At 44.1% G+C, this 26,761-nt stretch overlaps 2 protein-coding genes across 2 annotated transcripts in view; one reads left to right on the forward strand and one right to left on the reverse strand.

The window, feature by feature from the left end:
• Window positions 1-8,180: 8,180 nt before the first annotated feature.
• On the reverse strand, window positions 8,181-11,067 carry LOC120044299 (zinc finger and SCAN domain-containing protein 5C-like). The gene is made up of 3 exons (XM_038988911.1): window positions 10,114-11,067; window positions 9,641-10,000; window positions 8,181-9,420 (listed from the first exon to the last, which is right to left on the reverse strand). Exons 1-3 carry the CDS (start codon window positions 10,694-10,696, stop codon window positions 8,840-8,842), a joined length of 1,524 nt encoding a protein of 507 aa, XP_038844839.1. The 5' UTR covers window positions 10,697-11,067; the 3' UTR covers window positions 8,181-8,839.
• Window positions 11,068-14,495: 3,428 nt separating this feature from the next.
• LOC120043800 (insulin receptor substrate 1-B-like) overlaps window positions 14,496-26,761 on the forward strand; it is a 37,301-nt gene continuing 25,035 nt past the window's right edge. Inside the window, exons 1-2 of the mRNA XM_038988366.1 lie at window positions 14,496-14,856; window positions 16,595-19,906. Coding sequence (XP_038844294.1) covers window positions 14,496-14,856; window positions 16,595-19,906 — 3,673 coding nt within the window. The remainder of the gene's footprint in view (window positions 14,857-16,594; window positions 19,907-26,761) is intronic.

A 26,761-nucleotide genomic window follows, 5' to 3' on the forward strand; every position in this document is an offset into this window, starting at 1 on the left:
GATTGGCTCAGTGTTCTGTCACTCATGGGGACACTACATCACTGCAGAATCTTCAGGAAGAGCTAGGCAGTTCAAGCCCCCTTGGGTGTTGCCATTGATTTACATTAGAAGTGCTCATCCATGAAGGCTCAAGGTCATTGGCCATAGATATAATGATGCCAAATCACGTTATATCTAAGGTAGCTTTGATTGGACTGATCATGTCAACATCATACTTTCAAAATCTTATCTAGCAAGGTAGCTAGCTAGACAAGCAGTCATCGTCATGAATATGCTTGACAATCTACTGGCAAATCCTTTTCAATCCTTGTCATATGAAGAGAAATTATAGATAAAACGTATCGGTGCTCATCGCCATTGGACAAACATTAAACAAAAAGTCGGAAATCCCAAATTCAACAATGAGTGGTTTGGAAGGAATCAGTGGCTAACTGCAATTCAAAGCAATCACTATTTTGCTTCCCCTGCCTGCTATTCGAGGAGAGAGTGTGTGGTCCAAGTCTGGGTTTAAGTATTTAAAACATCTGTCTGAAAGAGTCACTTTTCCAAGCTTAAAAGGATAAACATTCACACGCAACCACATGGGACAGAAATGGTTGAATAGATTGGCCAGCTGTCAATCCAGCATGACTTCTGCCGTGTTCAAAACAACTGGGAACTTAGAAATCAGAACTTGGAAATATCTGACTTCGGTGCATTCAAGACAACTGGGAACTCTGGAAAAAACTAACTCAGACTGGGAAAATACGCTTTGAACGGTCAACCAACTCGGAATTCCAAATCGCAAACTCTTTCTAGAGCTCCGACTTTAAGACCTGAAGATCACTGACGTCATGATTCAACCTTGTTTTTTTCTGAGTTCCCAGTTGTCTTGAAAGTACCATATATCCAGAGAATGCCAAACTTTAATGACAAAGTTTGATGACAAAGTGTGCCCACAGAAGGTCTGCCACGCCACCTTCCTGTTCAAGTGAGCACAGCACAACAACGGTCCAAAAATAAGCCGATGTCTTGTATGCTGCTGTATAAATTATGTAATATACCAGGGATATATGTAAACTGTAGCTAAGACAGTAATACTAAGTGTATGTTGTGTAGTAAGCTGTTAGTAGCCCATGTGTCTCACCCTAAGCATTTAGTCCCCATCTCCCTCTCAGATCTTAGCCTATAGCCTACAGTTCTGACTTGGTGGTGCACATGTTAAATAAAGGTTAAATCAACAAAAACATTTTTTTTTAGCCTATAGCCAGTTTTAGAAAAATGTCATCATTGAATATTGTAAAAGCTTTCTGCTTATATGCCGCTGTTATTTATCCTACATTTCTGACTTAGTGTACAGGGAGAATACTGTCGCTGTCCATTTCAAAAGTGCTGAGCAAATAGGCATATTGTCCGTCTGAGCTCGCTCATTAATGTCTTAACCGAAATTACGGCTTGCCTCTTATCCTCTCATCGTTCCCTTGTTATATTGCCTATATAGGTCTATCTCATTAGTATCTAATTCATATTTTTAGGCAATGTTGGAATGATGCATTTCTTTGTTTTCCTTATTTTGTTTATTATAATTAGCTCATATGCTTTTCTCCACAAGGAGGGGATACTATAATGTTGTTCGGTCTGTAACCATGTTTTCCAGAGAAAACTCAGTAATAGACCCATGTAATTCAAGTTGATTTTGCGAGGGTTGTGTTGATTGCGCGATGCCCTGTCTCTGCATCGGTATAGGCATATTGCCTGTAGGTGGATCCTCGTGATTGTTCCCTTCCTTTTTAGACCACATAGGCATAATAAAATACTTAAAATGGTAGGGTAACCGCATTTCTCTCTTTCTCTCTCAAAAACCAGCAGTATTTCAATACTCTCGATGCGGTAACACATGGCAGTCGGTGCCAAATTTAATATCTAAATTATCTTGCAGTAAACGCCTCAACATCTTGCTGAATTTATCTGAACTAACACCGATCTGAATTTCTGTCGGTGTCCAGTTTGAAAGTGCTGAACAAGGGCCTATGTCGTCGCAGCTCGTTTGCTTGCACTTGCTTATACGTAGAGCTTAGTGTTAATGGATGGCATACCTTCACTACGTCATCAGAGTGCGCAGCTGAACAAGTGTATGCTGGAAACACTCGGTTTGTTATTTTAACTAAAACATAACCAATCTTTGTTAAATATAAATACCAAACTCCCCCATCTGATAGCGGAGTCGAAGGTTTTTGCATGGATTACGGAACGCGGTTAGCTTTTAACAGCTAGGACCGCTATTTCTTGTCCCGGAATCGCGCTTAACTGACCGGTTAAAATTTGCTCGAAAGAGCCGCTAACCTAGCTAAGATGCTAACATAGTTAGTCAGCGCTATAGGAGCTGTATCTACTACATTTGGTTTCGGGACAAACTGGATCACAGATTTCCAATGCAGCAATTGTTTGCTTGCCGAGGATTATAGGCTTGATGTGGCTTCCTTGATCACGCAGGTCGCCAGCCTACGTAAGAAACTGGGGGAAACGCAGAGTGGCATATTTACCTTTTCTACGCCGGTGGGTGGAAGGCGTTCGCGCATGTTGGATGCATCTCTGTCTTATCGTTTGTCGTTATCCGACTGACCGGTGTTGCCCGGAGTTTGTTCGCCAGGGGAGCCATCTTCTGCCTCTCCTCCCCCATCTGATAGCGGAGTCGAAGGAGCACAACAAGCGGAGCATGGCAATCAACGATGGTCGCATGTCGTGAGCCATGGAAGCCGAAGACAGCACTGCAAAGCAGTCTCCACTCCCAATGAGAAATTGATGATAAAACGATTGTGGGGGCTGCTTTGTTAGACTTCAGTGCGGCTTTTGACGTTATCGATCATAGTCTGCTGCTGGAAAAACTTATGTGTTATGGCTTTACACCCCTGCTATATTGTGTAAAAAGAGTTACGTGTCTAACAAAACACAAAGGGTGTTCTTTAAACCCAGACTTGGACCACACACCCTCTCCACTGAATAGCAGTCCAGTGATTGCTTTGCCAAGCTTGTAGTTAGCCACTGATTCCTTTCAAACCACTCATTGTTGAATTTGCGATTTCCAACTTGTGCAATGCTTATGGCCGATGAGCACCGATTCGTTTTATCTATAATTCCTCTTCATATGAAAAGGATTTGCCAGTTGATTGTCGACTTGATTCATGATGATGGCTGCTTGCTAGCTAAGATTTTGAAAGTATGATGTTGACATGATCAGTCCAATCAAAGCTACGGTAGATGTAACGTGATTTGACGTCATTTTATATGTAGCAGGTGAGTCTTCTTGGATGGGCACTTCTAATGTAAATCTATGGCAGCACCCAAGGGGCTTGAATTTTCAAGCTCTCCCGAATCAAATATTATTGGTCACATACACATGGTTAGCAGATGCTAATGTGAATGTAGCGAAATGCTTGTGCTTCTAGTTCCGACAGTGCAGTAATATCTAACAAGTAATCTAACAATTCCACAACAACTACCTAATACTCACAAATCTAAAGGGATGGAATAAGAATATGTACATATAAATATATGGATGAGCGATGACCGAGCGGCATAGGCAAGATGCAATAGATGGTATAAAATACATTACATACATATGAGATGAGTAATGTAAGATATGTAAACATGATTAAAGTGACTAGTGATCCATTTATTAAAGTGGCCAATGATTTCGAGTCTGTATGTAGGCAGCAGCCTCTCTGTATTAGTGATGGTTGTTTAACAGTCTGATGGCCTTGAGATAGAAGCTTTTTTTCAGTCTCTCGGTCCCAGCTTTGATGCCCCTGTACTGACCTCGCCTTCTGGATGATAGTGGGGTGAACAGGCAGTGGCTCGGGTGGTTGTTGTCCTTGATATTTTTGGCCTTCCTGTGATATCGGGTGCTGTAGGTGTCCTGGAGGGCAGGTCGTTTGCCCCCGGTGATGTGTTGTGCAGACCGCACCACCCTCTGGAGAGCCTTGTGGTTGTGGGCGGTGCAGTTGCCGTACCAGGCGGTGATACAGCCCGACAGGATGCTCTCAATTGTGCATCTGTAAAAGTTTGTGAGGTTTTAGGTGGCAAGCCAAATTTCTTCAGCCTCCTGAGGTTGAAGAGGCGCTGTTGCGACTTTTTCACCACATTGTGTGGGTGGACCATTTCAGTTTGTCCGTGATGTGTACGCCGAGAAACTTAACTTTCCACCTTCTCCACTGCTGTCCCATCAATGTGGATAGTGGGGTGCTCCCTTTGCTGTTTCCTGAAGTCCACGATCATCTCCTTTGTTTTGTTGACGTTGAGTGAGAGGTTATTTTCCTGACACCACACTCCGAGTGCCCTCACCTCCTCCCTGTAGGCTGTTTCATTGTTGTTGGTAATCAGGCCCCCTACTGTTGTGTCGTCCGCAAACGTAATGATTGAGTTGGAGGTGTGCATGGCCACGCAATCATGGGTGAACAGGGAGTACAGGAGGCACAGCCCCCACACCACTAGAGAGATATCTTCAACCAACAACTTACTACCCTGAAACAAGGCCAGTATAGCACACAGAGATCTCCCCCACGGCATGAACCCGAGGGGGGCTCCAACCTGGACAGGAAGATCATGTCAGAGACTCAACCCACTCAAGTGACGCACCCCTCCTAGGGACGGCATGGAAGAGCACCAGTAAGCCAGTGACTCTGCCTCTGTAATAGGGTTAGAGGCAGAGAATCCCAGTGGAGAGGGGAACCGGCCAGGCAGCAAGGGTGGTTCGTCGCTCCAGTGCCTTTCCGTTCACCTTCACACTGCCTACTTTTGTTATCCAACGATTTAAGATGGGGCATAATAGGCTACTGTCCCGATAACCTTGAGCTGTCCACAGCCTTACAAATAAATATTCAGATAATCTCTCCCATCCCTAAAAAAGTCACCACACAAACAAGCTGAGTATCTGGATGTGAGTACAAAATACAAATGTCATTATGCCCTAATGCACACATTAAAAACAGAAACAGGTTAAGTAACAGAGTAGGCTACAAAGGCTGTGTTTACACAGGCAGCCCAATTCTGATATTCTTTCCACTAATTGGTCTTTTGAACAATCACATATCTTTTCACATCAGATCTTTTTCAGAGCTGATCAGATTGGTCAAAATACCAATTAGTTAAAAAAAAAAACTTAAAAAACCTGCCTCTAAACGCAGCCAAAGTGCATCTCTGAATGGCTCCATGCATTCATCCAAACCAGTCTGGACAGGGTTGATCTTTATGCATGGATGTTTACATATGTTGTGTATATATTATTGTAATATTGTATTGTGAATAACCTTTAGTATAGGCCTAAACAGTAACAAAGGAAAAACGTGGCATGCTGGGAGAACGGCTGTGGATTAGTTTCTTCCAAATCATTGATCAGTGATAATTCACTAACGGAACCTTTAATATGATAACCTATAGCAAGACACATGGTCAAATTATGAAAATGCATGGATAAAAGCGGCAATTGATAAAAAACTGCAAAGGATTACGCATGTTAAGCAATACTATGTATTCATAAAGGAATAAAGTATCAATCTAAAAGTAGCCTACAGTGTCCCAGGCATTGTAGGCTTTAATTAAAGTCGACTTTCATTTTCTGCAGTTGCTCCTCACCAGCTGCAACTTGCAGCCACTGCTTGCATTTTGGGAGGCACTATTTGTCAAACAATGATTAGAATGTTTTTGTTTGACTCACGCGAACTTGACCAAAGACATGACTGAAACAGGAAAAATTGCGATTCATATGTATACAGTGGATATGTACAAATGATCCCCAAATTGATAGTACAATGTACACACATATATGTCCAATTTGTGAGTGTGTGATATAGGAGTTGGAGACATTTACAAACAATGACAACACTGCCATGTTGCACTGAGCCTTTCTGTTGAAAAACCACATCAGTGGCTGTAGCAGATGCACCTGCCTCGACTTCTGTCTGCCGTCGGTTGCTTCAGCCTTACTACTTAAACAAGCCCAATAGTATCTTTGATACTGTTAGAAGTTGAGAGTCCCCACCCTTGCAAAAGGTCATCCCTAGTTACCACAGCCAAGTCATTAACCATGCACATTTCTACAATTTATCTTATTACATTATATTTGACATTTTAGACAGATACTCTTATTCAGAGTAATTTACAGCAGCAATTAGGGTTAAGTGCCTTGCTCAAGGGCACATCGGCAGATTTGAAACCTAAACTTAACCCTAACCACACTGCTAACATTTTGCCTAACCTTAAATTAAGACCAAAAAGCACATTTTTGTTTTCATGAATTTTTACGATATAGACAATTTTGTCTTTGTAGCTCTGGTAACTAGTGACAACCAAGAAACTCTCAGCCAAAGCCCCCCCCCCCCCTTCCAATCCGTGCAATGCACTCAAGGCGAAGTAGTTTAAGCACCACCTTCCCCCAATCTTAATATGTGCTGGGGATCGAAAGTGTCCGGTGCAAGAGAGGCAATTTGAAGTGGCTAGAGTCAGAGTAGTGCATAAGATGTTTTATGCTGAGTGTAGAAAGTAGAGGGTACAGCCTCCTAAACTGTGGTCTGGTGACAGACCCTAAGAGTTGTTCGGGGCTGCCCCTGATGCTACAGTCTGATAATGCACACATCTGGATGTAAATTAGTGATGGGCATTCCGGCTCTTTTCAATGAGCCGGCTCTTTTGGCTCCCAAATGGCTCTTTAAAATATTTTTTTCAAGTCAAACAGTTTGCGATTATTTGACTATTGGTGTTAAAACAATTCTAATTAAATTATTAAATGAAGTCATACTCTACCTTAACCACAATGTATTTAAAAATGCATTGGTTTGTTATGAAAAAGAATGCTATTAAACATTTGCATTTAAAGTATAACTTTTTAACGTATATAAACAAAGTGCACATACATCTAACCATTCAAAACGAATACAATCTGAACAGCATAATAGAATATTGCACCATATCAAAGAAAAATAAATAACAATTTGCAAATCTGCAGCATCCCACTTAAAACATTAAACTGGTCCCTCTTTTCTCTCTCTTCTTTATTGACATGTTATAACCAGCAGCACACAGCAATGCTGACCATATTTTGCTTTTATGAGAGATTTGCATTCAGAAATGCAAGCTGCCTCACTTTCGAGGAGCTGATGCGTTTTTTCTCTCAGTAATTATTTGTCCCGTTTTCGAGAAGACCCTCTCAGAGGGAACGGATGTGGCCACTATGCAGAGTTTCCCTGTCATGACTTTAGTAAGCCATAAGTAGACAGAGGCCTTGTTCTTCCACCAGCTCAAAGGATCTGCAGATCTTTGGAGGAGGGGCTCTTCCAAAAAGGATCGGACCTCCGTTATGGCATCTGCTAAGGGATTCCTTTGTGTTGCTCTCTCGTCAAACAGCATCCAAACAGCAGATGTTTGTGGCACTGCTGCTGGTGCTTCTGCTCCATCTGATCCCTCTTCTTCCTGTTGCCCTGGTGCCTGAGCCAGCTGACTGCTGGGGCTGTCCCTCCCTGCTGCTGAGGTTATTCTTTGAAGAGCCTCATCAATCACTCTGGCATCACTGAAGGTTAACTTCTTAAACCTGGGGTCAAGTGCAGCGGTTTCTGATAGCACGTGATTATATTCCATTCTGTGGAACTTTCTGTCCATTGATGAACATAGTGTGTCCATCAACTCTGTCACATGTCCTGTGGTTACAATTGCTTCTCTCTGGTGGCTGGCTGTGATTCGCTGCAGACCCTTACACAGGAGTATCATTTTTGAGGCTGTCACATAGCTGAAAAGAGAGAACAGTAACTGAATACTTTGAAGGAACTGTAAGATCCTTAACTAAAGCTGAATCCTACATGTACAAATTACCTCGGTTAACCTGTACCCCCGCTGGGTGGGGCAGCGGTCTAAGGCACTGCATCTCTGTGCTAAAGGCGTCACTACAGACCCTGGTTAGATTCCAGGCTTATCAAAACTGGCCATGATTGGGAGTCCCATTGGCCCAGCGTCGTCCGGGTTAGGGTTGGGATAGGCCGTCATTGTAAATAAGAATTTGTTCTTAACTGGACTTGCCTAGTTAAATAAAGGTTAAATAAATAAAAACATAGCCTCGTGATTTTGTGTTACTTTTAATGTTTTACTTTAGTTTATTTAGTAAATATTTTCTTAACTCTATTTCTTGAACTGAATTGTTGGTTAAGGGGTTGTAAAGTAAGCATTTCACGGTATGGTCTACAAGTTGTATTAGGTGCATGTGACAAATAAAAATGGATTTGAATCATTGAGGAACTCCCAGATCAGTACAGTAGGTGGCAGTAATGCTCCTTTTTAGACTTGACCCCGTTATTTACATAGCTGTTATTAGCCAATGCTGTTGTACATGACACTAGAATCATAGGAACAAAATGTTTGAAGATCATGTTTCTGTATTGCAAATGTGATTGATATATGACATAATACATTCAGCAAGAGATAAAGACAAAGGATGTATTTGTTTTGTGGGGTTTTAATACAGAAACATGTCAGTTGGCAACACAGTAAAATAAGCAAGCCATCGTACAAAACACTAGCTGAGTAAATGTGTATGGGAACAGATTGTCATATTTAACAGGATATTTCAAGCTGTACATTTGTCTATACATCATCAATGATGCTCCTCACCTTGTATGAACCACATCAACTGTGCTGCACTCAGAGTTCTGCCCCCAATTTGAATTATTTCTGTTCCTTCCGATAAAAGACACAGGCTAAATTTCTTTTAACACGTACAGTAAGCTAATACCATCCTTTTTTACCAGTCTCTCTGTATATCCCCAGTGCTTTCCTTGCTTCCTGTTTTTCCTTCCATTAGTCTTTCATGAAGACCTTATCAGCCGACCCCTCCCATTGAGTGGGTGCGCTGGTGAAATCGCAGTCCCCCACAGTTTCGGAAAGTTTTCCCACACTGGCTGCAGGTGTAGGGCTTCTCTCCTGTGTGAATGCGGAAGTGTCTTGTGAGAGCCCAAGAGTGACGGAAGCGTGCGTTGCACACTGTGCAGGCATAAGGCCTCTCTCCAGTATGAATACGCTGATGGATCTTCAGGTGCTCCATGCGGTTGAAGTCTCGACCACACAGGGAGCAGTGGTACGGGCTACGCCCAGGGGGGTAGAGGTTGCGCTTGGGGAGCTTGTTCATATCCTTCGGATGAACAAGACTACGATGTCGCCGCAGCTCCTCAGACAGATGGAACTTCTCTCCACAGATCTTGCAGATGTGCTGTGCTGCAGCCATGTTGTTCACTTCACCTATCTGAGGGCTGTACATCTGGTGTGAGTGAGAGGTGGAAGCCCCAGCAGTCTCTCTGGGTGGGTACTGCTGCTGCTTACCAAAGCCTGCATGGAGACCTGTGGCTGAAGAAGACGATAAGATGTCCAAGTCTGGAATGTCTGGGTTGAAGATTGGGGAGTCCGCTACAAAGTCAAATTAGAGAAAATGGATTAACCACTTGAAAAACTATCATTGTCACCTAACATGAGATCAAATCTAGTTACTACAGAACTCTTTGGGCTGGTTTCCCGGACACAACTTAAGGCTATTCCGGGACTAAACATTTTCTATTGAAATATCTTTTTTTTGTCCGGGAGTAGGCTTAATTTGTGTGTGGAAACCAGTCTGTAGTGAGGGACTTACATAGAGAGTGGCTAGTGGAGGGGGTGAATGAGTCTGGATCCCTGTGAGGGAGCTGCAGTGCCTCCGGCCTCCAATCCTCCAGCAGCCTAGTTTGAGCCAAGGAGAGACTGTCTGGACAGTAGTCCTCTTCTCCTCCTTCGGTGTGGGGACCAGAGTTCCTACTGCATCCCAGGTCTGCAGATTCCACCTTCACTTCAACCAGATACTTCACCTCTGCATTCTTCGTGGTAACTTCAGGGAAGGGATGGCTGTCAACTGTTGATGTGTCATGTCCTGCGGTTGTCTCTGTGCATGCTCGGTTAAAATGTTCAACATCTTCATGGTTGTCTGAGTATATGTTTGGGAGAACCTCTTTAGTCTCTGTAACAAAATATTGATAAGGAGAACATGCATCATAGCTTTGTGTAAACAATACATTACAGAACATTTAAAATGTGAATAGTTCAACAGTAGTGAATGACAGTCCAACTTACCAGCTGCATCTCCTTGACTTAAAGTCGACTTGCCCAATAAATCTGGTTTAATATCTTGAGTGCAGATACGACCATCCTCACGGATCTCACAAAACGATTCGGTAAGATATGCAGGGTTATCAGCAACTTCTGATTCAAATCCTCCATACCTATCCTCAACATTTTTTGTATGAAGAGAATGATTGGATTCATGAACTCTATGCTCTCCTTCTCTTCCTGATTTGATTGTATTTTGTGAGACGTTTAGAGAATTCAGCTGCTGATGAACCTGTTGAATTCTACTATTGGTACTGGCTTTGTCCCCTATTATTGATTCTACTTGACGTTCCTCCCCTCGCGCTGCACATAATTCAAGTTCGGCTGCTTGCAAGCGAAACTTTAGGGACTTATTGTCCCGCAGCGTCTCGTGCATTTGATCCCGCACGTCCCTCAACACTTGGCCGACTAGTTTTGTAACCTCAACCACAGCTACCTCCACTGCTACTCCTAATGCATTTTGAATAGTAGCAGTCAATTCATCCTGAAACGAAAATGATAATTCCGCTACCAACGCCGTGTTTGGAGGACTCAAGTTTGCCGACATTTTCGTGTTACCCTCGAACAAATTCTGACCTCAAGTCATGAGTTATTAATAATACTAAAGTCCAGATATGTTTTCAAACAAGGTAAACAAGATAGCTAGTAGCTAAGTATTTTAGCTTGTCCTGATTGTTAAACAGCTGGCTGAGTGCATCTGGAAGTGTGCTCACGATTGTTTGGTGAAAGCTGCTAACCCCCCCTTGCCTCTGACTGAACGCTGTCCCTCTGCTTGTTTAGTTCACTTACCTAGCAAGTAAATCATTTAGTCTGTAGCTAACACTTAGTCACAAAATAATTGAAAACTATAATTTCAAGTGGCATTTAAAGAATTGTTGCATGCTTTCCAGTTAGCATCTTTCCTCGAATAAGAACGGAAGTTTCTTCTTCCTGTTTGCTGTTAGGGCCAACCGTTGTCTATACATTCACATTGTAGCCTATACCAGCAATATCTTTCAAGAGACTATATGATAGATCATATAAGTAGAATACGTTTAACATAAACTCAGAATGTGTAATATATATGTTGGATATTGTGTTTTTATCAAGTCGTGTGAAATACATTGAGTGAAAAGCAACGCAATGTTAAACTCTGGCTTGAGTGTTTGTTGGCCATCTATTTCAAATCAACTGGCCATGTTCGAATGGCTAGTTACCACAGCCACAAAGTCATGACCCCCCCCACCTATTTCTACAATTTCCATTCTTAAAAAATGATTTTAAACCCTAACCATAACCGTAACCACACTGCTGACTTTGTGTCTAACCTTTTAATACCAAAAATCGACTTTTTGTTTTCATTAATTTTTACGATACACTTTGTGGCTGTCGTAACTAGTGGAAACCGCGAGTACGAGATCGCATAATACATCCTTCCTTTCATACCCTCCTTGAAATGATGACTACTGGCAAATCAGAGTGAGTAGATCATTAATGTGATCATTGTGAGGAAGGAGGAATTGACATCTTTTTAAAGGGCGTTGGAATTCTGTAGGCCTACAGCTATAAAATAGGCTGTGTATCTTATGCCTTTATGTTAGAAAAAATGCTATTATTGACTGTATGATTGATTGATAGATGAGGAGGATGATGATGAGCAATTGATGTTGTTGTTGCTGCTACAGTAGTAGGCCTAAGGTTATTGTTATCATTTTCCATCATTGACTTTTCTTACATTTCCTTACTCCTTGCCTAATGTTACCACGTATTTTAGCAGTGGTGGAAAAAGTATCAAATTGTCATACTTGAGTAAAATTAAAGATACCTTAATAGAAAATGACTGAAGTAAAAGTGAAAGTCAGCCAGTAAAATCCTACTAAAGTATTTGGTTTTTAATATACTTAACTATCAAAAGTAAATGTAACTACTAAAATGTACTTAAGAATTAAAAGTAAAAGTATAAATCATTTCAAATTCTTTATATTCAGCAAACCAGACGGCACCATTTTATTTTACATGTTTTATTTACGGATAGCCAGGGGCACGCTCCAACACTCTTGATAAGTGTGAATTAGACAATTTTGCTGTCCTGCTAAGCATTCAAAATGTATCAAGTACTTTTGGGTGTCAGAGAAAATATATGGAGTAAAAAATACATAATTTTCTTCCGGAATGTAGTGAAGTAAAAGTTGTCAAAAATGTAAATAGCAAAGCGAAGTACAGATACCCCCCAAATATGTTTACTTAAGTACTTTACACCACTGTATTTTAGTGATTGCAAAGATGAGAGCAGAATTTCCTATGATATTCATTTGAATTCCTATAATTTAGCAATTCTTAAGGCGAAAGGGGAATGGAATTCCAAAGAGTCAACAGGCCTCTCACCTGCAGCCACACAATGACACAGATCATTTAGAGCTGTTCAGAACGAGCAGACAAAAAGCCTACAGACAGGGGTGTCAAACTCATTCCATTAATGGCTAAGTAGTGTCTGGTTTTTGTTTTTACCTTTCAATGAAGACGTAGTAGGCGACCAGGTGAGGGGAGTCATTTAGTCATTAGTGATCTTATTCATCAATCAAGAACAAGGGAGCAGCGAAAACCCATAGACACTCTGCCCTCCGTGGGGAAAAAAGTAAGTCTATGGAAGGGGGTGAGACCCATAAGCCTCCTAGGTGTTGTATTGAAGTCAATGTACCCAGTGGAAGACAGAAGCTAGCTGTCTTCCGGCTACACCATGGTGCTACCCTACAGAGTGCTGCTGAGGCTACTGTAGACCTTCATTGCAAAACAGTGTGTTTTAATAAATTATTTGGGGATGTGAATATATTTAGTATAGTTCTATCTAAAACGCATAACTTTTTAATGTTTCACTGTTTTTATTTTTATGAAATTCACAGAGGATGGTCCTCCCCTTGCTCCTCTAAGAAGCCTCCATTGATAGACAAACAAAACAAGGATAGCAATTCAAATTATGTATATAAATAATTCATAAAAGGGAAACACTGACATTTATTAAGATAACTAAGTTATTGCAGGGACATGTGGTGTGGGAGAGCCATTGTCTTTACACTGTACCACTCAGAGGGGGGTATATGATGTAGACATCTCTTATTAAAGAGAGGTTTGTATCTAGATCGTTCTCTTTACACTTCCCAAGTATCTCTCCTGGACATAGTTTGTGTCATCAAAAGTTATGTCGTGTAAAGAGGCCCTTAGCCTGTTGGACCTCTGGGTGTGAAAACTCTGGCATGGTGCTGCATTGTTGACCGCGGCCCTGTCCACGGACGTGGTGCTGAAGAGCTGACCGTAGCGCTGTTTATCCTCATGGTGCTGAAGCGTTGACCGCAGCGCTGTTAACATTTATGACGTTGAAAAACTGACGTGGCGCTGTTCACGGCCGTGGGTGCTGAATCAGCATCAATCTTTTTGCGTTCAGCGCTGACTACCGTGCAGGCTGCTTGATGTATAGCCCACAGAATGTGCAAAACCCATACAAACCCATACAGGGAGTGACCAACAGGTGTCGCAAAGGCTCTGATGAAAACATGATTGGATAAATCTGTCAATGGTCAGAAGGGATTCCGCATTGAATAATAAAAAAATGTTAGGTATAGAAATTGAATGATATGGCTCACAAAAATGTAATCCGTAGATGTCTGGTCTTATTTTCTCTTTTTGACTAGTTAAGGGGATTATTTCTGTAAGTACATATAACGGCTAAATAGAACATGACTTAGCCTAATTGGCTAATTTATGTATATTTATTGATCAGTCCATCGATGGTAAAACATGCGATCACTGGCTTGTGATAGCCTAAATAAAATAGCCAATATTTCTGTTTTCTTAGTAGGCCTACAGTAAACAAGAACCCGAGATCGTGTATTTTATGATAATTAACCTTAACTGAACGCAATGTCCTTTCAGTTTTGCCCCACTATCAATCTCAAGACCCAAACAGTCATTTGACTGACGTTTCAATATTAGTGTGCAGCAGATGAACATGCATAGAGGAGCATCAATGTGACAGTCAATGCAGAGTAGTAGAAGGCCAGGCTACAGTAAACAGACTGAGTAGGAGTGGGCATAATACTCCAGCAAGCAGCATAGGCTGGCTATAGGGAGCAGTGCAGGCGTCACTCGCCGCATGTGCCAGTCTGTGTGTGCTCGCAGACGGGGGAAAAGGTTGATTTATAGAAATAACACATGTTCAAATTAGCTCGCTTTTTCTGAACGCACGCGCGTTGGATGCTTCACTATATGGATACGATGAGAAGGAAAATAGTAATGTGGCTATAATAAATTAATAGCCTGCTCGTTTTAGTGGGGGTGATTTTAAGCAAGCAAAACAAGAGACCTGCCTAGTAATGGAGAACCAGGCTGCGGAGCTGCTTCAGCAGCAGCAGAGCTACGAGGACGTTCGGAAAAGCGGGTATCTCCGCAAGCAGAAATCTATGCACCGGCGATTCTTCGTTTTGAGGGAAGCCTCGGAACAGGGCCCTGCCCGTTTAGAATATTATGAGAACGAGAAGAAATTCCAAAGCAAGTCACCTGTCCCAAAAAAAGCGCTGAATCTGGAGACTTGCTTCAACATCAACAAGCGGGCGGATTCCAAGAACAAGCACATGATAGTGATGTATACCCGCGGGGAGAGCTTTGCCATTGCAGCTGACAGTGAGGAGGTCCAGAATGAATGGTACCAGGCCATGCTGGACCTTCAGTGGAAATGTAAGCCGTAGTACAAGGGTTTACTATACATGCTCAATTTTCCCCTTGCGCGTTTAGTCTGCATGGGCCAATGTTGGTCTAGCCATTCTGGATTGACATCAATTTGACATTTACATCTGTAACGCGACATCTTGTTAATGTATCCTTTATAGCCCATCACACGTGTGATGCTTTTTGTAGTATATATATATATATATATATAGTCCATTGTATACAGAATATTGCTATTATAAATCAACATATGAGCAGGTGCATAGCAGTTCAAATGGGGTGGTGGACCACTGCTGCATGCGCTCTGTCTCAGCAGTATAATAACCATAATTATAATGTTTTTCATCATTTTCCTGCATGTTAGCCTACAACATTATTGCAAACGTGCATGAACCAGCATATGGAATTTTTGTATTCTTATTCGCGACCAAATAGGCTGCAGGACGCCATCATTCATAGCGCATAGTCTAGGCTACTGCAGAGGATGCAGCCGAGTAGTCCGCTGTATGTTTTTATTTTTCTACACATAACTCTGCACGTCGTGCGCATAACCTACATTTCTGTGCTATGGCGTTGGCTGGCTTGGGGGAGAGCCGCAGCATCTCCGTGTTTTCATTTGGAAACGGGTTTCTATTCGTTTCCGCCGTGTTTACAGTAGGTTGTTATGCTGTGACACTAACTCCCACTGCTATCATTTCAGTAGTAATATGATATAAAAAATCAGAATAATGATTGTAATAATGTGGCACATCATTTCCTCAACATTACGTTTGTCTTTATTGTAAGGGCGTAGTTATTGTATTTTCTATTTATGTAGGCATATGTAATTGGGTCATTCCACTAATTGGGTACCTTTTAAGTAGTGTAACTTGGTCCCAAAAACGTTTGATTTCACCTAATTTTAACATCGTCAAAGAGCACATGTTCAACTTAATAAGAAACACGTTTTTTTTCCATCTCAAGAGGTTCAATTAAAAAATGACTATAGTAAGTGCCTATTAAGTGCCAAACAAATCAACAGGGTTGACTGTAACAGGGTTTACGATTTCAATTAAAAACGCAAAAGGCACTCATTTCGTGGAACAACCCAATTTAAGATACAGTATAGAGAACAAGGCTACACTAACACATATGTTGGTTTCTTGAGTGGAGCATGAATGTTGTTAGATGAAACATATCTGAAGTTACAATGTGATGGTCAGTAATAACATTGTAATAACCTGTAATTAGAGTATTGACACCTTGTAGGTTATAAAGATTGATCATTTTCATGACTATAAACAGTCTTTATTGCACCAACCCAATAATGTTAAAGAAATGTTTTTCAAAAATATGCCTTATTCACACAATATTAAATGTCACTCCACCACATGCTCTTAAGCATCATGCAGTGTTTTTGTTATATGATACTGTCTTCAAATATAGTTTTTTATGAATGCATTCATGCAACAACACCTGCCTGCATGAATAATGGGGATAGTAATGTGTCTCTCACATGGACAGCGATTTTTAAGCCAGTTAAGGTGCGGTGTTCCTAAATGTGCTGTATGTGCTACAACTGACGTTATTTCTGACCTTGATAATATAGGAATATTGTATACAATATTTTGGTCTCCTGTCTGTCAACCGTCGTAATGTTCTGTCTCTGTGTGTGTGTCTCTCTCTCTGTCTCTACACTGTATATCTCTTTGCATAGTTTTTTGTCTTGCTGTGTATTGATATGTGTCTTTGTTGTGATTCTCTGCAGGTAAAAGCCCAGAGAACTGTGGCAGTGGTGGGGAGTGTGGACTCCCCTCTCCTCCAGGCCCAGCTTTTAAGGAGGTGTGGCAGGTCAAGGTGTGGCCTAAAGGGCTTGGCCAGGCCAGAAACCTAGTGGGCATCTACCGGCTGTGCCTGACCGACAAGACGGTCAACTTCGTCAAGCTCAACTCTGACATGGCCACCGTGGTCCTACAGCTGATGAATGTGCGTCGCTGTGGCCACTCTGAGAACTTCTTCTTCATCGAAGTGGGCCGCTCGGCCATGACAGGGCCTGGGGAGTTCTGGATGCAGGTGGAGGACTCAGTGGTGGCCCAGAACATGCATGAGACCCTGCTGGAGGCCATGAAGGCTCTGAGCGAGGAGTTCCGCCAGCGCAGTAAGTCCCAGTCTGTGGGAGCTACAGCTGGAGGTGGCACCGCCTCCAACCCCATCAGTGTCCCCACCCGCCGCCACCACCCCAACCTACCCCCCAGCCAGGTGGGCTTCGGCAGACGATCCCGGACCGAGACCCCTGGAGCAGGTGGGGCCAGCTGCACCAGCACTTCACCCACACCACGCAACGGGTTCCCCAGGGCGCGTACAGCCAGCATCGGGGGAAGGATGGAGGAGGGTGGAGGTGGAGCCAGGGGGGCATGGGCAAGTTCCAGTCCCAGCCTGAATGGATCCTGTTCCACTACACCCACCCTGAGAACCAAGCCCACCAGAGCTCCAACCCCAGCTAAGATCACTCTCAGCCTGGCCCGCTACACCCCCAACCCAGCCCCCTCCCCAGCCCCGAGCCTCTCCTCCAGCTCTGGTCATGGCTCAGAGTGTGGACTAGTCGGAGGGGCAATGGGAAATGTAGCGATCTGCTCTTACACCCGTGTCCCTCAAAGAGTCTCTGTGTCAGGCTCCCCTAGTGACTATGGCTCCTCAGACGAGTATGGCTCCAGCCCTGGAGAGCACTCCCTGCTTGTCCCCAGTCTGCCAGGAGGGTCCCATGGGGGGATGGGACACCATGCTCATGGAGAGAGCTCTTCCAGCTACATAGTGATGGGCCAGAGAGAGAGCATCCCTGGGTCCCATCAGCGTCCTCAGGGCCGCAGGATGCTGCGGCGCTCCTCCAGCAGGGAGTGTGAGGCAGAGCGCAGACTCCTCAGCAAGAGGGCCTCCCTGCCCCTGGCTGCTCACGAACGCCTGGCCCCTCGTAGGAAGGAGGAAGAGGATGAGGACGAAGAGTACGCTGTCATGTCGCGGAGTATTAGCAGGGATGCCTTTGTGTCACAACGTGGATCAGGGGGCTCGGCAGCAGGGGGCTCCGCAGTGGCGGTCGTGGTTGGGGAGACCCGGGCGAGGGCAGATGGGGTCCGAGGAGAGGTGGGAGGAGGAGGAGGGGCACCAGTGGACAGTGGCTACATGGCCATGTTACCCGGAGTGACAGCTTCTCCTGTTTCCCTCTCTCTATCTGTGGCCGTGTCTGACGTCGGTGCCAAACCTGGGGCTGATGATGAGTATATGGCCATGACCCCCAACAATAGTGTGTCTCCCCCCCAGCACATCTGCCTGCCTGTCTCAGAGGGCTACATGGTCATGTCCCCCAACAGCAGCTGCTCCCCAGACTTGCATGGAATGGCCATGTGGGGGAGCAGGGGCAGCATGGAGAGCCGAGCTGGCAGTGACTACATGAACATGTCTCCTATCAGCATCCGCTCGGCTTGCAGCACACCCCCCTTTCAACCTGAACAGAACCAGTTACAACCCAAGATGGTCTACTCCTACTTCTCTCTGCCACGATCCTACAAACACACACTCTCTACACGCTTCGAAGATGACTTAGATCAAGGGAAAAGAAAGGAGGGGGGTCATCACGACCATGACGGTCCTGGAAATCAGGGTGGACAAGTGGGCTACAGCAAGAGGGACACAGCCACAGTTGGCCCTGCAGGAGGCTGTCAACTCTCCCTCTCCTCTTCCTCCTTCTCTTCCAGCTCAGCTAGCAGTGAGAGCCTGGATGATAGGCCCAAATCAGTGGCAACAGGGGGAGGGCTACGACTAACAAGAACAGGGCCAGGGTTCAGGAATGGCGGGTTCAGGAATGGGGGAGCACGCTCAAAGGACGGATCCTACCAGCAAAAACGTGCATCGCATGGCCCAGGGGGACAGCAGATGAAGCCTCGTCCCCTCAGTGTGTCTGTGGACATGTCTAAAGCTAACACTTTGCCAAGGGTTAAGGAGAATCTCCTTCCCACAGTGCCTCAGAGCCCAGGGGATTATGTCAGCATTGTGTTCAGGGGTGGTGACGTGGGGTGCAGGAGAGGAGACCAGTGGGGGCCAGATCATGGACTGTCAGTGACCCATGGAACCCCGAGGCCCCTGCACCGTCCAGCCCTCTGCCACAGTGGCTCCACCAACCTCCCCCGCAGCTTCTCTGTACCTCTGGCCACCTCCGCTGCCTTGGCTGCCTCTGCTGAGTACGTCAACATGGACTTGGGGATGGGGAACTCCCCTTGCCCATCCCCCCGGAGCCCTGTTAAATCACCTTTCAGCCTGCCCCCAGCCATCGCCCCGAAGCCCCGAGTTTTGGCCCGTAATAGGCCCTCTCCTAGGACAGCAGAGGGCAATGTAGGTGGGCATAGGGCAGCAGTGCCAACAGACTTACCCACGTCATATACAGACTACACAGAGATGGCCTTCAGCATGGGTTCAGGGCCTAACCCTGCAGTGCCTGCCATGCACGCTGCCCAAAGATCATCAATGGAGCAGGAGCCAGGCTTGGTCTTTCCCTCAGAAAAGTCCTATTCATCTCCTGCCCAGAACCAAAGCAGCAGGCTGGCCAGAGACAGGGTTGACAGGGGTGACCAACTGGGACGGAGACGCCACCGCTCTGAGACCTTCATCATGACTCCTCCCTCTCTCCCCTTCCACCTGTCCTCCTCAGGCTCCTTGTTCTTGGAGAGTGCTCAGGCAGCATCACTTCATCGGCACAGAGGGCAGGAGGGGGGTTCACCGTGGGAGAATGCACAGGCAGCTATGTCTCAATGTGCCATTCCTGCTGCACCCGCAGCCCAGGATTCATCCTCTGGGTCTGCTGAACAAGGCCTTAACTATATTGATCTGGACCTGGCCATTAAGGACAGCTCTCAGACTGGACTGGAGGGGGGAGCCACCGTTCCCCACAATGTCTTCACATCCGTCCACAGTGGGGCAGTTGGGGGAGGCATGACTGGTTTGGGGAACAACCCTGGCTATGCCAGTATTGATTTCTGCAAATCAGAGGAGTTGAGAGCACATCATCAGAGCAGCAGGAAAGATGTAAAAGGTAAAGGTACTCTATCTGTTTTATCACCAAATGCACACAGAAATGGGTATGTTAGCTATCAAAAATATGATCAGTAGTAGAAATCTTTGTTATTCTGTGTGATGGAATACATTTCTGGCACACAATTGCTTCAGGGTTGAGGTGTTGGCTGGCCTCCTAAAATGACTGCTGCCTCCCTTGAGTTGAAAATCTTATTTCACCATCAGAGTTTGCAAGGGTATTTACACATAGGGAAGCATGTACAGTTGAAGTCGAAAGTTTACATACACTTAGGTTGGTGTCATTAAAACTCGTTTTTCAACCACTCCACAAATTTCTTGTTAAGAAACTATAGTTTTGGCAAGTCGGTTCGGACATCTACTTTGTGCACGACACAAGTAATTTTTCCAACAATTGTTTACAGACAGATTATTTCACTTATCATTCACTGTATCACAATTCCAGTGGGTCAGACGTTTACATACACTAAGTTGACTGTGCCTTTAAACAGCTTGGAATATTCCAGAAAATGATGTCATGGCTGTAGAAGCTTCTGATAGGCTAATTGACATCATTTGAGTCAATTGGAGGTGTACCTGTGGATGTATTTCAAGGCCTACCTTCAAACTCAGTGCCACTTTGCTTGACATCATGGGAAATCAAAAGAAATCAGCCAAGACCTCAGAAAATAAATTGTAGACCTCCACAAGTCTGGTTCATCCTTGAGAGCAATTTCCAAACGCCTGAAGGTAACCACGTTCATCTGTACAAACAATAGTTACCAAGTATAAACACCATGGGACCACGCAGCTGTCATACCGGGTCCTCCCGGGTGGCGCAGTGGTCTAGGGCACTGCATCGCAGTGCTAGCTGCGCCACCAGAGTCTCTTGTAATGTAATAAAATGTATGCACTCTACTGTAAGTCGCTCTGGATAAGAGCGTCTGCTAAATGACTAAAATGTAAATGTAATACCGCTCAGGAAGGAGACGCGTTCTGTCTCCTAGAGATGAACGTACTTTGGTGTCGAAAAGTGCAAATCAATCCCAGAACAACAGCAAAGGACCTTGTGAAGATGCTGGAGGAAACAGGTACAAAAGTATTTATATCCACAGTAAAACTAGTTCTATATCGACATAATCTGAAAGGCCGCTCAGCAAAGAAGAAGCCACTGCTCCAAAACCGCCATAAAAAAGCCAAACTACGGTTTGCAACTGCACATGGGGACAAAGATCGTACTTTTTGGAGAAATGTCCTCTGGTCTGAAGAAACAAAAATAGAACTGTTTGGCCATAATGACCATCATTATGTTTGGAGAAAAAGGGGGATGCTTGCAAGCCGAAGAACACCATCCCAACCGTGAAGCAAGGGGGTGGCTGCATCATGTTGTGGGGGTGCTTTGCTGCAGGAGGGACTGGTGCACTTTACAAAATAGATGGCATCATGAGGCAGGAAAATTATGTGGATATATTGAAGCAACATCTCAAGACATCAGTCAGGAAGTTAAAACTTGGTCGCAAATGGGTCTTCCAAATGGACAATGACCCCAAGCATACTTCCAAAGTTGTTGCAAAATGGCTTAAGGACAACAAAGTCAAGGTATTGGAGTGGCCATCACAAAGCCCTGACCTAAATCCTATAGAAAACTTGTGGTCAGAACTGAAAAAGCATGTGTGAGCATGGAGGCCTACAAACCTGACTCAGTTACACCAGCTTTGACAGGAGGAATGGGCCAAAATTCACCCAACTTGTTGTGGGAAGCTTGTGGAAGGCTACCCAAAACGTTTGACCCAAGTTAAACAATTTAAAGGCAATGCTACCCAATACTAATTGAGTGTATGTAAACTTCTGACTCACTGGGAATTTGATGAAAGAAATAACAGCTGAAATAAATCATTCTCTCTACTATTATTCTGACATTTCACAATCTTAAAATAAAGTGGTGATCCTAACTGACCTAAGACAGGGAAGTTTGACTAGGATTAAATGTCAGGAATTGTGAAACTGAGTTTAAATGTATTTGGCCAAGGTGTATGTAAACTTCCGACTTCAACTGTAACACCAACACCCCTTCTCAAACGACCTCAAACAAACCTTGTCACCTTTTTGTCCATCTCTGAGAGGTTGCCGAGACCAGTGGTTCCCGAACTTTTTATAGTCCCGTACCCCTTCAAACATTTAACCTCCAGCTGCATACCCCCTCTAGCACCAGGGTCAGCGCATTCTCAAATGTTGTTTTTTGCCATCATTGTAAGCTTTCCACACACACACACTATACGATACATTTATTAAACATAATAATGAGTGTGAGTTTTTGTCACAACCCGGCTCGTGGGAAATGACAAAGAGCTCTTATAGGACCAGGGCGCAAATAATAACATAATAATAATCAATCATTTTGCTCTTTTTTTAACCCTCTTACATATTAAACCTTATTTGTTCATCGAAAATGGTGAATAACTCACCACAGGTTAATGAGAAGGGTATGCTTGAAAGGATGCATATAACGCCTCAATGTTGGGTTGTATTGGAGAGTGTCTCAGTCTTAAATCATTTTCCACACACAGTCTGTGCCTGTATTTAGTTTTCATGCAAGTGAGGGCCGAGAATCCACTCTCACATAGGTACGTGGTTGCAAATGGCATCGGTGTCTTAACAGCGCGATTTGCCAAGGCAGGAAACTCTGAGCGCAGCTCCATCCAGAAATCTGGCAGTGACTTCTGATTAAGTTAAATTTTCACAGAACCGCTTGTTGCAATTTCGATGAGGCTCTCTTGTTCAAATTTCGGTAAGTGGACTGGAGGCAGGGCATGAAAGGGATAACGAATCCAGTTGTTTGTGTCGTCCGTTTTGGGAAAGTACCTGCGTAATTGCACAACCAGCTCACTCAGGTGCTTCGCTATATCACATTTGACATTGTTCGTAAGCTTGAGTTAATTTGCACACAAAAACATCATACAGTGATGGAAAGACCTGTGAGTTGTCCTTGTTAATGCAGACAGAGAAGAGCTCCAACTTCTTAATCATAGCCTCAATTTTGTCCCGCACACTGAATATAGTTGCGGAGAGTCCCTGTAATCCTAGATTCAGATCATTCAGGCGAGAAAAAACATCACCCAGATAGGTCAGTCATGTGAGAAACTCGTCATCAGACAAGAGGTCAGACATGTGAAAATTATGGTCAGTAAAGAAAACTTTAAGCTCATCTCTCAATTTAAAAAACGTGTCAATACTTTGCCCCTTGATAACCAGCGCACTTCTGTATGTTGTAAAAGCGTTACATTGTCGCTGCCCATATCATTGCAGAGTGCAGAAAATACACGAGAATTCAGGGGCTTTGCTTTAACAAAGTTAACAATTTTCACTATAGTGTCCAAAACGTCTTTCAAGCTGTCAGGCATTCCCTTGGCAGCAAGAGCCTCTCGGTGGATGCTGCAGTGTACCCAAGTGGCATCAGGAGCAACTGCTTGCACACGTGTTACCACTATGTCGCCCTGTCATGGCTTTTGCACCATCAGTACAGCAGCTACGTTTGGCTACATACAGACCGTTAGTGTAACGGTTAATGTGATTGGATGTTAATTATTTGACTAGGCTACCTGTATATGACATTGTGTTGTTATTTCGCTGAACACTAGATGGTTAAATTTTATTTTTGGCAGTGAAACGAGGCTACTTAGCCGAGAAAAAAACCTCACCCAAATGTATAGCCCTGTTGGAAAACATAAATGGACTGTTTGAAAATGTGAAGGAAAAAAAAGTATTTACATATATATATATATTTTTTAATGTGAATCACATTTTTATTTGGTGTACCCCCGACGGTATTGCGTGTACCCCTGGGGGTACGCATTCCCCAGTTTGGGAATACCTGGTCTAGACAATTGATTGTGCTGGGTCATGAAAGCTAAAGTCTAGCCCATTGATGGCTGGAGAAATAAGGGCTTTCATTGTATAGGGGTTACAATATGTTCTGAGTGGCACTCAACTATTATTTAGCATTATTAACATTAGTTGCCTTTTAACACAGCAGAGGTTGTCATTTGGAAACTAGGACTGTTTTAGTTTATACAACTTGATAAAGGCTGACCCTGGCCCCACCACCCCTGGATTACACAGGGATTAGATTGGGGAGGGGGAGAAAAATACACACCAGGTTTACCTCCCCATTAATTCTAACCAAATCCAATGAAGGAATTCCTAATTCTGGAGAAACGCACACAAAAAAAGTTTAAGAGTTAATGTTTTGTTGTAACCCTTACCCTCTTAGCTGTTTTTCATGAGGATTGCCTTTATAAAAGCTTTTGTTACTGTTGTAAGGACACCATTTTCTACCATGTTTACTGCTGGTGTAATTAATGAATACTTCTCAGGTCAAGGAGAGCCTTTGGGTGATGCACCGTAAGCCGTGTATAAAGAACTGAAGTGGAATACAGGTTAGGTTACATGATATCATCCTTTAGCATTCTTCAATCGGATGACTGAAGTTGAACCATAAACTATGACATGTCTGGTGGTCAGCAGGCTGTACATAAAACCATGCCCTGACCAGTGTCAGTGGTCTTCATTACCTGTGGTAGAGATTGTTTGCTGTCAGTGTATGTCAAAGGATTACTCATGAGCCCTGTGTCAGCAGCATGTACACAGTGTGTTACAGAGCCTCGAGAAAGGAGCCAGATATTTTGGGTTCTTTGATTTTGCTTTCGTCAAAGGAAGTCTTATTCCCTTTGTTTCCTTAGTGATGCCAATGAAAGTGTTGTTGTTTTCACTCTGCTCCCCCCTCTCTTCTCCTCTCCTCCCTATTGCCCAGTTCTACTGAGCATATTCTCTCTTTTTAATTTCCTCCTTGTGAAACCATTTCCTAAACCCCAAGGTGTTTATCCTTCAGTGTGTGATTGAACAGCCCAGTCAGCTCTTGTGTGGTAACAACAATCACCAAGCATAAAGTGGTTACTCCTCTTAGTGCAATGTTCAGTTCCTCACCCAGCCAGAAACACTTGATTTATGGATCTTTGTTTTTGTCCGAAAGCGTTCAGCCATGTCTGATGTGTACATTGGCTTCCCGTCTGTGAGAAGTGTTGAGCTGCCTTCCAGGCTGAGATTTGTATAGCTGCCTGCCAGGCTCAGGGTTGTCTATAGAGAGTCTCTCGTAATCACAAGTGGGCGTTCAGAGAGTGAAGCCAATTGATTTGTCTACTGGTAATGAGCCATTTCAGATGGGTGGAGGTGGAGGGGTCAGGATTGTGGCCAGGTGTTTGTGTTGATGTGTGGGTTGCTTGTTGGCTTTAGGCTTTCACATGGCAAACGCTGTAGAATGTTTTGTGTGTGTGTGTGTGTGTGTGTGTGTGTGTGTGTGTGTGTGTGTGTGTGTGTGTGTGTGTGTGTGTGTGTGTGTGTGTGTGTGTGTGTGTGTGTGTGTGTGTGTGTGTGTGTGTTATATAGAAATGGAAGCCAGAGTGTATTTATATGATCCAATGACTGGAGAATTTAGGTTTATCAAAGGGAACAAAACTGCATTGCAATGGAGGATGATGCAAGAGGTGAGAGAGGTTTATGGATTAACAATGTCATCTGTCTCCACTCTGGTTGAAGGTATACATTCAATGGCCAGTTTATTAGGTACACACATCTAGAACCTGGTCAGACCCCCCTTTGCCTCCAGAACATCCTGAATTCTTCAGGGCATGCTACAAGGTGTCGGAAATATTCCACAGTGATGTTGGTCCATGCTAACTATATTGCATCATGCAGTTGCTGAAGATTAGATGGTGGAGGCCTCCCGAGAGGCGCAACGGTTTAAGGCATTGCATTGCAGTGCTTGAGGCGTCACTACAACCCCGGGTTCAATCCCAGGCTGTGTCACAGCCAGCTGTGACCGGGAGACCCATGAGGCAGCGCACAATTGGCCCAGTGTCAGGTGAGGGTTTGGCCGGCCGGGATTCCCTTGTCCCATCGCACTCTAGCGTCTCCTTGTGGCGGGTTGGGTGCTTGCAAGCTGACTTCGGTCACCAGCTGGACGGTGTTTCCTCTGACACATTGGTGTGGCTGGCTTCCAGGTTAAGTGAGCAGTGTGTCAAGAATCAGGGCGGTTTGGCAGAGTCATGTTTCGGAGGACTCATGACTCTTGATCTTCGCCTCGCCCGAGTCCGTAGGGGAGTTGCAGCGATGGGACAAGACTGTAAAAATACCAATTGGATATCACAAAAAGGGGTAAAAAGTACACAAAATAATGTATTTAAAACAATTGAATAGATGGTGGTACATTTATGCTGTGAACAGCCCGTTCCATCTCATCCCAAAGATGCTCTATTGCGTTGAGGTCTGGGGACTGCGCAGGCTGCTTAAGTAAACTGAACTCGCTGTCATGTTCCAGGCAATGTTTTTCCACTCCTCAATTGTCCAGTTTTGGTGATCGCATGTCCACTGGAGCCGCTTCTTCTTGTTTTTAGCTGATAAGAGTGGAACCCAGTGTGGTCGTCTGCTGCAATAGCCCATCCATGACAAGGAAAGGAAAAAGGAAAAGGGGGATACCTAGTCAGTTGTACAACTGAAGGATCAACGAGTTGTGCATTCCAAGATGCCATTTTGCACACCACTGTTGTACTGTGCTGTTAGTTGTCTGTTTGTTACCCGCCTGTTATGCACGATTCTTGCCATTCTCCTTCGACCTCTTACGAACGAGCTGTTTTTGCCCACAGCACTGCCGCAGGCTGGATGTTTTTTGTTTGTTGCACCATTCTCTGTAAACCTTAGACACTGTCTTGCGTGAAAAGCACAGGAGGGTGGCCATTTCTGAGAAACTGTATCGACAATCATACCACACTCAAAGTCACTTAGGTCACTCGTTTTGCCTATTTTAACGTTTAATCAAACAGTA

This window comes from Salvelinus namaycush, chromosome 3 (genome assembly GCF_016432855.1).
Source record: "Salvelinus namaycush isolate Seneca chromosome 3, SaNama_1.0, whole genome shotgun sequence".
NCBI classification, from domain to species: Eukaryota; Metazoa; Chordata; class Actinopteri; order Salmoniformes; family Salmonidae; genus Salvelinus; species Salvelinus namaycush.

Bases quoted from the DNA above. Each gene is read 5' to 3' on its own strand.
- LOC120044299 (XM_038988911.1), bottom strand. From the start codon at position 10,696: ATGTCGGCAAACTTGAGTCCTCCAAACACGGCGTTGGTAGCGGAATTA. The intron at 10,001-10,113 runs GTAAGTTGGACT...ATTTTGTTACAG, and splicing joins AAGTCAAGGAGATGCAGCTG to AGACTAAAGAGGTTCTCCCA. The intron at 9,421-9,640 runs GTAAGTCCCTCA...TTGACTTTGTAG, and splicing joins CTCCACTAGCCACTCTCTAT to CGGACTCCCCAATCTTCAAC.